The 12,056-nt window shown below is 35.4% G+C and overlaps 1 protein-coding gene across 1 annotated transcript in view; it reads right to left on the bottom strand.

Annotated features, from left to right (window-relative positions):
* Positions 1 to 319: 319 nt before the first annotated feature.
* The window catches only part of Zbtb10 (zinc finger and BTB domain containing 10), a 51,371-nt gene continuing 39,634 nt past the window's right edge, over positions 320 to 12,056 (bottom strand). Inside the window, exons 3-6 of the mRNA XM_004639760.2 lie at positions 9,951 to 10,040; positions 4,155 to 4,331; positions 3,514 to 3,689; positions 320 to 3,262 (exon numbers count right to left, since the gene is read on the bottom strand). Of these exons, the coding sequence (XP_004639817.1) occupies positions 2,957 to 3,262; positions 3,514 to 3,689; positions 4,155 to 4,331; positions 9,951 to 10,040 (749 nt within the window). The 3' untranslated portion in view covers positions 320 to 2,956. The remainder of the gene's footprint in view (positions 3,263 to 3,513; positions 3,690 to 4,154; positions 4,332 to 9,950; positions 10,041 to 12,056) is intronic.

Genomic DNA, 12,056 nt, shown 5'->3' with positions numbered 1-12,056 from the left:
TAGATTAGGAAAGGGCCTGTTACTATACAGTGAATGTGAAAGTTTATAAACCTCCCTTAATTAAAATTAAAAACTTTAAAATATTTTTCATTTAAAATATAAATTACGAGAAAACTTCACCAAACATTTAACACATAATTCTGCCAGTTTCAGACAAAATTATGAGTATTCATTCCATTGATACCTCTCCAAGACCAATTGTAAGTCCTTACTATCTATCAACTTCCTGAAATTGTACTTTAAGTCAGAAAAAGAATATACTTAAAAATAGAAACGTCCAGTAGTATACCTTAGTACTAAAACTATTAAAAAAAAAAAAAAAAAAAAAAAAGATCCAAAAGGGAAATAGGCAGTCCCTCAAGATCATGAAACAAAATAAGTTAGGCAGTCAGCAAGTAGAAAATATCTGTAGATTCTGTTTCTGGTAAAATGTTTACTCAAAGTAATTTTTATATAGGCTGAGGCTAATATATTCAAGCAGTATAAACATTTTTCCTTTGGATTACCTAAAAACAAACTTTTAAAATATCATATGTCAGATGACTAAAAAATATAGCCAAATCTGTCACAATACAACATTAAAAATTAATGGATAATTATAGATTTTAAATTAACAGTAACAAGCTACCTACAGCAAACCTTTCCAACTAAAATCAAAACAAAAGCACAACAATCCTGTAGTGTACCAAGTGTGTATTTCAATTTATGCAACCTAACAAAAATTTGGTCATAATTTACCAGATATACAAATATGATTTAATAAAAGAAAATTCAGTTTCAAGAGAATACGTTATCTTGAGGAAAAGTAAAAATACATTAAGAATGTAAAGCCAAGTCCAGTTTCTATGCCATAAGTGAACTATAATCTAATAAAGCAGATTTAGGTGATTTTTTAGATATATATCTTTGTTCTTTAATATATATTTATATAGACAGATCTACCAATTGTAAACTATGGTTTAAAGGGGATAAAAAGGATGAGAGAAATCTTTATACTATACTTACATATTCACAAAGCAGGACATTTTATGCGTAAAATACTTTTTCACTCATCATATCTTTGCCTAACTAATTTCTATCTTGGATCTCACTAGTATTACATGTTACTCATTTCTCTAGAACATCGAGAACAAGATGTGGTCTTCAGTTTTAAGCAAAAATCAATCCAAAACTATTCATTTGTCAGGCTTAGTTATGTAGAAACTACAAGAAAGTCTGGATGACAAAAGGTACAACTAACCGTGGAACTGGTTCTGTTCTTTGATTCAGCCAAGCAGAGATTTCACTGCCTGACATTAAATCTTTACTCTAGTGAAATCAGAGAAACTGATACATCTTGTTAAAAGCAACTTCTCAACTCTGACCAGATGGAGCACCAAAAGGATTGTCATCTGTCAAAGTATCTGCAATATCCCCCACACAACTAGCATAATTTAGTTACCTGATATAAAATAGGAAAATATACTTGATTTTTATTTTAAAGAAAGCTGAAAATATGATGTTCCTCCATCTTATATAATATACAATGTTCCCAATAAATGTTCTCCACATTAATACATGAAATGCTGCTGAGTTCCACAATCAGCTAATTCATCATCTAAATAAATCTAACAATAAACTTAATACACCACCTTTTGTACCCGGAAAATTTTAGTTAATAAAGCCTCTCAACAATTTATTTGTAAGATTTTTTCATAATTTTTTCAGACTATTAAATCAACATCGTGACTACAGAAAGACTATTTCAAGATATAGTGACTTTACGGATGGGAAAATAAATTAGTGTGATAAATCAACAATAATTTCAAAAACCCAATTATCCCAGTAAGTATGAAACAAAAGAAAATGTACATTTTGTGTTAATTTTAATGATAAAAAGGGCACAGGAATAGAAACCTGATATTTCACTTATACTGCATAACAAGCTAACCAAACTGGACATAGAAGATAAATTATGAAACAAATCATTCTTGTTTCTATGACTTTTTAATCCGTTTTTTGTCTCTCAAATAAGGCTGAGGTATAGTACACTGGTAAAAATAAGAGGCAAACAAGAATAGTGCCAAAGTAACAGATACCCAAAAACCAAATACCACATTTAAAAAAAAACAAAACAAAACAAAAAAAACAAAAAAAAAAAAAAACATTATATAGTAACCATTTATCAGATTAGAGCAGCAGGAGAAAGTTACTTCTAAATCATAATCATTTTAGTGGTCTTTGTCAGCTTTGCCACATTAACTTCGCAACATCATTCTTCATTTATAAAATTCATGTCAGCAAAGGGAAGGGGCTGGGGAAAGTCAGTTCATTCCAATAAATTACCTCTCCAGTTCTCATACACATGCCCATCAGCACAAAATTGAGAAATACCTAAAACTAGGAGATTTTGTTTTTAAGTTATGAGGCAAATTAAAATGGAAAAATACAAGAAAATAGAACCAATGGGGTTGAAAAAGCCCCTCACTGAAAAATCTGTATTACAAAAAATAAAATTAATAAAAATAAAAATAGAAACAAAACTCTACTAGTACAAACTAGCCTGAGTGGTTTGATGGACAGAGTGATTGGGTCAACTGTCACTGTACTTCTACAAATGAATTTTCTTCATTCATGTTAAAGTGGCACATGAATATAAGCTATTAAAGACAGGTACTATATATTCATAGGACCCAAATAGTTACTGTATATCCTATAAATAAAAAATATTTTACTTTGATAACTGACTGAATATGTGGGGACTCCATGTAAGCAACCACATGGTTGTTTGCTGAATAGTCCTGTGCAAATATAAAAAAAATTTTTTTTGCTATAAGGCTTTGACCCTACAGTTTTCACAGCAACATAACTACCATCCAGCATGTACCATATTTTGCAAGCCTTCAAGTTCAACAATCCAAATTGTCGATTCATATTATGTCCAAATGCAGCATCCTTGAGGAGTATAGTAGGTCAGTTAATCATCCAGGGGCATACAGACATCTCCTGATTCATCCCATCGAGGTGGGTCATTCTGATCTTCTCCATCATCAACCAGCTCTTCATCAGCTTCTCGTACTTCATTCTCCTCATATTCTTCATCCCGAGGGAATTCTGCATCCTGTCCCTGATCTACACCTTCTTGCCCTCCTGGTTGTGATTTATCTGCACAGTCTACACAAACACCATAGCGACGAGATCCATGTCTTATTCCAACACTGGCTGCTAACATGAAGATCTTCTTACACACCATACATTTGTATTTTTTATCCTTTGTATGCACCTAATTAAAGGGGGAAAAATCCAATATAAGGATAGTATAGAAATAGAATGCATGTGAACCACTCAAATTAAACCACAATGAGTGAATATATCAGTGTTTTAGTATGAAGCTCAGAATCATTTCACCAATATATTTTTTGTTTAAAGCAATTTAAGAATCATCCTTAAATTTGTAAACAACTTAAAATGCTTTAAACTTCACTGGCATAAACATTGTTTATCACAGATTGGTTGTTATTTAAAATTACTTACCAAGGAATGTCTTTTTACATGTTCTCTTCGAGTAAACAGCTTCCCACAAATATCACAGCTAAATGATCTCACTCCCGTATGAATGAGCAAGTGCCTTTTTAGTGTTCTTCTGTATTTGGCTACATAGTTACAATGAGGGCATTTTAACTTGTTCACCATGATTAGAGATGATTCACCTTTAAGAATTAAAAAAATTAAAAGAATTTTTATTAAACTCGCTATCAAGGCTTCTCTCTCCATCTCTAATAGCAATTAATATAGGGTTGTGACTTACTTTTATAACCCAGAATAAGGAAGTATTTTAATTACTAAGATTTTAAAATTCTGCCAGATGTAGTAAAAATGTATGCCTGTAATTCAGGAGGCTTAAATAGGAGCATCCTGACTTTGAGGCAAGCCTGGGCTAACATAGTAACTTCAGGGCCGGCCTAGGCTAATAGCAAAAACTCATTTCCAAAAACGAAACTAAAACTCAGAATTCTCTATTTGTTGGGGAGGGGAAGAGGGTTTGGAGGGAAGAAGTTATATCATATATAGGTACAAATTTTCTATGATGAATGCGATCATTATACATACCTAAAATGTATCAATAAAATTTGACTGAAAAAAAATTTCTATTTGTTTGGCTAGTTGATACTTACCATTTTCCCAAGTTTCTTGTTTTGGCCAAGATTCTGGCAATAATCCATACTTGAAATCATTTGAAGCACCTGGTAGCAACCCATACTTGAAATCACTTGAAGTACCTGGTAGTAATCCATACTTGAAATCACTTGACAAGCCAGGTATCAAACTGTATTTGAAATCATGTGAAGTACCTAGTGCAATAAAAAAAGTTCCTTGAATCCAGAAAGCATCAGACATAGGAGTAGATACAGCATTCTCCACAGCTACTGTTACTCTGGTCCAATCAATCAATGATTCTAGCCTCTGGATTATTTTCAAGGGCTGCTAACTTGTCTCTCAGCTCTCCCTTACTAGCATTCCAGAGCCTGTACTTCACATAACAATCAAAGCTTCTTTAAAATACCAACTCAAAGCCTGTCACCATCCTATGGAAAGGCTGAAAGGGTTAATTACCTACCTCACTCCAAAGTAAAAAGCCAATTTCAACATCCTACGCCTTGGAGGGTGGTGTCCTTGCCTCCAAGCACCCAGCTTGACACCTCCATTGCAACCCTTTAGGCCTCTGTGTGGTTCAATGGTAAGCAGATGCCCACTTCAAGGCACTTACGTGTGTGAAAAACTCCTTTCCAAGGTATGTGTATGCATACCTCGTTTATGCAAAAACACAGGCTCAGAAACCCTAACCCAAAAACGTGAAATCTGGGGCCAGGGAGATAGCTCAGCAGTTTCAGAGCCTGACAGGCAAACTCAAGGACTCAGTTGAGATCCCAGATACCAGCTTGGATCCCTGGTACCCAGGCTGTGCCAGCCCTACCCTTGGCCCACCCAGCCCACTACTGAAACCCCCACTGAAACCAGGTGTGGTGGTGCACGCCTGTAATCCTACCACTGGGGAGGCTGAAACAGGATCACTCAAGTCCAAGCTGTATACTGAGACCCTGTGCCAAACACATAAATACATAAACCAAACACCCTCCCTCCCAAAAACCCCCTGAAATCTGAAATGCTTCCATATCTGGAGTTTTGACCACCACATGATGGCTCAAAGCTTCTCATTTTCAGATTATAGATGTTCCACTGGTAAACCCCATGGAAATATTGCAAAATGTAAAAAACGATATCTTAAAGCACTTGTGATCCTAGGCATTTAGGATCACAAGTTATACCTTAATTTGAAATAAAATTTTACTCCCAAGAACACTGCTGTTTTAATAAAAGAATGCTTACCAAAGTGTATTTTATAAAAATGTACTTTCTTGCATTTACTGGACACTTAACAACTGAGGGATGTAAGATATTCCTTCTTTGGTGAAAGCTTCAATACTTTAGGAAGTAAAAAGGTACTTAATGTATAGGGGTTTTTTTTGTTTTATTTTCCCCCAGTATCGGGGATGGAACTCATATGTTTCTAAATCCACTAATGTAAATTGTTTTTACTTGGAATACAAGTTCCCTATTTTTGATGTCAAAAAAGGCCTTTGCAGATCACAAGTCCAATCTACTAGTGAGACCCTGAATACACTGTAGACTCTTCCAAGGCCTTTGAAATCATAATTTGACTACAATTACTGTGTTTTCAGAATTCCAAAGTAAAACAGCACTTCCATATATTCAGGAAAAGGACTAGGACAGCAGTATCAGACTACTGAGGTCAATTTTCAGTTTCAAATTTCTAAATAGTTGTGGCTTTATGATTCACACATCTCTCCTCCCCTCCCCTCTTTGTCTTTTACAAATAGGATCTCCATATGAGTTTAGGCTGGTCTTGAACTCACAATGGTCCTCCTGCCTCAGCCTCACAAGTGCTGGGATTACACATGTGAGCCTCCGCCTAGCCATATTTCTTATCTAAGTCATTACACAACAAATTAAGCTCTGAAAGAACAAGACTGTCTTTCTGATCTTTGTAGTTCTAATATCTAAAACATAAAAATGTCCACCAATTATTTGTGGTTTTTTTTTTTTTTTTTTTTTCTGATACAAGCTTTTGCTACGCAGTTCAAGCTAGCCTTGAATTGACTTTGTAGCCCAGGTCAGCTCCCACCTCAAAGTGCTCTTTCTGCCTCAGCCTCCAGAGTGCTGGGATTATAGTGGTGTATCACCACAGCAAGATAACTAATTTTTCACTCACTCAAAATACCTGGAAACTAGGTATGGTTTCCAAGAAACTATGTTAGAGGTGCCAATGTGTTCAATTTAATATTCACAAAATGGATACAATATACTTAAACTTTTACGAACTGCTAATCAAAACTTCAGAATTATTTTTGATACCTAAAATTGCATTTCTGTATAAATGCATGCATGGTAACAAGAGACATTTAAGAATACAAATTATAAAGTCTTACCCAAAATTTTTTATATCTCTTCTAATTAGCAGAGATTACTTATAGAAATAATAGCCTGAATAAAGGTATTGTCATTATAATTTGATCTACTCCATATTGGTTAGTGCTCAATATCTTTCTAGACACATTATCCCATAATGGCAAACTAAAGAGAAAGCAATGTTTTTGATGTCTTAAGACACAAGTTGTAAGACAAGAGCTGATCCCAGATATATAAAAATATCAATGGATTAAAATGACTCTCTTCCTACGACAAATGACTCTAATTAAGGGTTTAATTATTATTTTATTTTTGTGTTTGAGACAGGATTTTGCTATGTAATTCATGCTGACCTTGAATTTATCACGTAGCCCATGCTTGGCTCAAACTTACAGTGATTCTCCTGCCTCAGCCTCCTGAGAACTGGGATTAAAAATGTGTGTCATGATGCCTGGAAGGGGTTTATTCTTTTGAGACTGAAATAAATGACATGGATCCTTTTCCAAACCAAGAAAGCAAATGTAATACTCTTGCTATATTACTAATTTTCTGTACCAGCGAAAGAACGAACAAACGAACGAACGAAAGAAAGAAACAGAAAAGAAAGATTGATTTAAAATCTAATGTATCTGACCTGGGGCTAATTTCAAAACTAGTTCTAATAATTCTCTTCAACGGTTAGGGAACCACAGATACATAAGGCAGTCTCCTTCAAAATGTGCTTAAACTTGGCATGGTGGTACATACTTGTAATACTAGCATTTGGGAGCTGAGGCAAGAGGACTGCTGTGAATTCAAGGCTAGCCTGAGCTCATAGCAATATTCTCTCAAAAAACAAGCCAAGCCAAGCCAAGCCAAAACTCTAGCTTAACTTTTATCATTTAGAAGCCTGCATTCTTTTTGTAAGGAGTGTCCTAATAGTCCTTCCCCAGTCAATTTTGAAAGTCATTTCAAAACTATGTAAGTTGAAGCATCAAGTATCCATAACACTTTAGCTTTAACAAAGTTAATTCTGCTGTATGTTCTCTTTGTGTACTCAGATATGTTTACAAACTATTTTAAAACTTTATTTACTTTAAGCCCCAAAACAGGATATAATCTAGAACAGTGGTGTCGAGTCTCTTAGAGATCAATGCCCAAACTGCAATATAAAATCACTTACTTATTGCAAGGTACCAACATTGCAATTAAACCCAAATACTGAGGTTTTAGTTTAGCAAACACAACTCATACATTAACTTTTTAAAAAATTTAACATCTTGTCTTAAAAACAAATAACATGCATGTCATAGATCTGCCCCAACCATCCTACAACACCAAAGAACACCAAAGTCCTACAACACCAAAGTCCTGATTAAATCTTAAACACAAACCACATATCCACATTTAGAACTCTTCCCAAAATGTGTCTAATTCTCAGGTAATCAAGATCCATACTACATTTATATGATCTCTTTTACTCTGCTTGTCTTTCATGACAGAGTTTGAGCAACTTACTACATAGCTAGATGTACTTAGGTCTGTTGTTTTCTTTCACAACTAGATGCAGGTTATACTTTTTTTTTTTTATTTTTTTCAAGTGTTCTTTAATTCTTTTTTTTTTTATTTAGCCACATTATTTTATTTTATTTTTTTTTGTTTTTTTTTCTACAGTTTTATTGATAAACAGATAGCAATGAGACAGTTTCAAATCAAATCGGAAGTACAGTTTCAACAAATAATACACTGCATACATTCTTCTTAGTGGTTAATTGCTGTACAAGATGTGGACTTGTAATCCTATTTACAAACACCATTAGAACAAATCATTCTATTCATTAAGAGAATGCAACTATATATCTACCCCAACCACTTTGAATACACAGATACAGAATGGACATTCATCGGTGTACCCCATTTTTCCTAAGTTCCGTTATTGAATATTATAGGTGTGTAAACTCAGCAAAATATTCTAAAAGAGTCCAGTAGCCCATAATAGCGTTGGGTCTTCTGTTTAACTGGCAATGTCAGAAATTATTGACCTGAGTCCCGCAGGTTATACATTTTGCAAGAATATTACACAAGTAATGATGGTGTGCTAGCTAACGCTGTCACTTTATTTCAGTGTGTTCTTTTCTTAGTGATATTTTTACTCAGGTGGTTTGTATTAATATTTTTCAGGTCTTTTTATTATAAAGATGCCTTCTCTCCCTTGCAGTTTTAAGTAATCTGTAGAATTATACCTGAGATCAACTGAAAATGTCATTCCCCAGGAACTTTTTTTTGTACTTCTGACAGGGTCTCGCCACATAGTTCAGGCTGGACTTGAACTCACTAGGTAGAGTCCAGAACTTGCAGCAATCCTCGGCCTCAGTCTCCCGAGGGCTGGGATTATAGGTGTATGCTATGACCCCTGACTTCGCTAGCAAACTTTCAATCATAAGGAAAAACAAGCCTATTAATAGTGGCTTAACATCTACTGATGATGGTAAATTATTTCTTATGGAGGGGTGTACCATATTTCCTCAATTCTATCGTATTTCTATAATCTCACATTCTTTGGTAAAGAAAAGTTTTATCTTTACGCTATCTCACTCATAACATACTCAAGAGAAACTTTGCTTTTGTGTTCATCCAGGGTTTCTCCAAAGTATGGTACAGCTGATATAAGTCACTACAACATTTTCAATGGCCATCAACGGTTAACTATAAGTTTTCATCAAAACCAATTAGACTATATTAGTCATGTTTTCTAGTAATTTCCATTACCATTTTACCTGTGGGTGTTATACAGGAAGTTATAAGCTTTATTAACCACTTTTGATACTTATAAAATTTTAAAGTTCTAATAATCATCCATCTTATAGTGATGCATCATACCTATGTTTATAACAGCATTAAGTCACAAATTTAAATTTAGCCAAATCTTGGAAGCAGCTTACATCTATCAACAAGTGAAGAAAAATATGATATTTTTACACAATTGAGTACTACTCTCCCATAAAAACAAGTCATTTGTAGGAAAATTGGATGCACACTGAGACCATGTTAGGTAAAATATATCAGACACTATCTTAAATATGAAATGGTTTCTTATATGAGAAACCCAAAGTGCAAATAAATTAAAGAGCAACATAAGGAGACACAGGGAGATCTTTTACCCAAGGAAGAGAACTAAGTGGTGGAGGAGAGAAGGGGATAAAAAGATGTGTTACCTACATGTACCAACTCCCCATGGTGAATATTACTACTATGTACTCAAAATATGCAATGGCAAAATTTAAATATTAAAATTAACCCATGAGTAAGATTCTCAAACAAAACCAGGAATACCAATATGTGTTTACCAAGTTTCCAAAGTCATCATAAAGCTACCACAGATTAAGTACTGACACATATAAAGACACTGTATAAGGCCTCAGTTAAAAAATTAAAGAAAAAAACCAACATGCTCATCTTCAAGTTCTCTTAAATGCACTCTTGCTAAATCATACTGCACTTACCAGCATCGCCTCCATCCTGAGCACACCAGGCTTCAGCCAACAGACTTGCATTTACACCATCTGGCCCTGAGAATACAGCACCATCCAAATCTGAAAGGGACACACACACAATAGTTTACTTAAAACCACACTACAGCCACTGCCTAAAACTCTCTTTGAATTGTTTTTCATGCAGACTAAATAAAAAGGATTATCTGCCAAGGACTGGATATGTACTACATGCTGAGTACTAGATAGTACAGAAGCCTAAATCAGGACTAAACAGAGTTAAACTCAAGGAGAGTAATCTGTGCCTGCTGTAACCACTAAGTGTCTACCCCAAGTGTCACTCAGGCAGTGCGTCTGTTTACTACTACCTGGAGCATTGCTCAGGCAGTGCCCTTTTACCCAGGATTCTTGTTTGTACTACATATACTTGTACGTCTGTTTGTGTATTATAGATTATTTTTTGCACACTTGTTTATTTAGAATATTATATTCTCATCTGATGTTTGTTTCTAGTGAAATCTACTAAGTAGTTCTGGTTGTTTTACTAATTAGTGCTTGTGAAAAATAACCTGCAATTTGGCGCTATGATCTGTAAAATCTGTTATATTAGATAATTTTTATGATTAACAACTCTGTGATTAAAAAAAAAACTCTGTGATACTCTTTCAAAATAAACAATACACATTTGGGACACAGACTGAATAGAAGGGACATGAGGAAAAAAGAAAAACTGAAAAGGTTAGCATATCAGAAGTTTGTTATGAAATGGAAAAAAAATTTCTTCATTGCTAACTATTCGTAATACAGAAATGATAGAACTTGAAAAAAAAAAGAAATAAAGAACAAAAAAGTCCAATAGTGGTCAATGATTACAATAAATTATATGAGTCAGGGACTGAGTTCAATCCCTGGAGTGCCATGCCGGCCGTGGCCCCAAGGTGTACCAAGACAGAGATTGAAACTGGGCGAGGTGGTGCATGCCTGTAATCAATGCTTGGGAGGCTAAAAACAGGAGAATCACTATGAATCCGATCTGTGTAGTGAGACCCTATACTAAATACATTAAAAAAAAAAAAAAAAAAAAAAAAAAAAAAAACCTTAAAAATTCTATGGGTGGTGAAGACAGCTGAATAACATCTAATAAGATGTCTTGGAATCAAAAAACAAGAAAAATACTGTAAAATTTTTATGCACCTTCTGGACCAAACACTATGGGATGTTTGCTATTTTTTCAAAACATGGGGATTGAAAATCATTTACAATTTAGATAGGTCTCACAGGCCAAATAATTGAAAAATACAAGATACCCAGGACACCTGGGATACCCATCATCGATGTCTTCATCATTACATTTAGAAGGTAGACACTGTATTAAAATTATATTTCCCACAGAAAGGCCAAAATGACTGTGTACAGTGTTGATCAAAGACAGACCATAATTCAAGAACAATTCAGTAAGAGACTAGACACTTCTGTCCAGACTGTAATATAGGTTATTGAGTATTTTGAGATATACCATAAACAGACCCAGAGCGCAGGCCTGGCAAGTGAGTGAGACGACCGGGCCGCGGGATCCTGAACAGACCCAGAGCGCAGGCCCGGCGAGTGAGTGAGACAACCGGGCCGCGGGATCCTGAATAGACCCACAGCGCAGGCCCGGTGAGTGAGTGAGACGACCTGGGGCCCAGGGATCCTGAACAGACCCAGAGCGCAGGCCCGTGAGCCCAGCACGGAACCCTTCAGCAGAACTCCCTGCAAAGAGGCTAGAGGCAAGACCCACCCAGCTGATTCAGGAGCAGAACATCTTCCAAGAGAGACACAAAGGGTTCAACTCTAATGGCTGCAGCAGAAAGAAGTGGAGCACAGCAGCCAGATCCAAACAACACCAACCTGGAGGAATACGAACTTCATAGGTCCGGACCTGGTGCTAAGGTAATAACTCTAAACTCTACACCAAAGGTCAGAAGACAGGTGTATAAAATGACAAAGAGAAGGAACAAAATGCAGTCTCAGGCCCCGAGTCCACCCAGTACAAATGCAGAAGACACTAGCACTGAGGAAACTGGAAATCACATGCCAGATATCTCTGAAATAATAGCACTCACGGTAAAGAATCAA

The sequence above is a fragment of the Octodon degus genome, unplaced genomic scaffold, assembly GCF_000260255.1.
Source record: "Octodon degus isolate 3935 unplaced genomic scaffold, OctDeg1.0 scaffold00114, whole genome shotgun sequence".
NCBI classification, from domain to species: Eukaryota; Metazoa; Chordata; class Mammalia; order Rodentia; family Octodontidae; genus Octodon; species Octodon degus.
The sequence above is the reverse complement of the archived record's forward strand: the minus strand, read 5'-3'. Positions and strand labels throughout refer to the sequence as shown.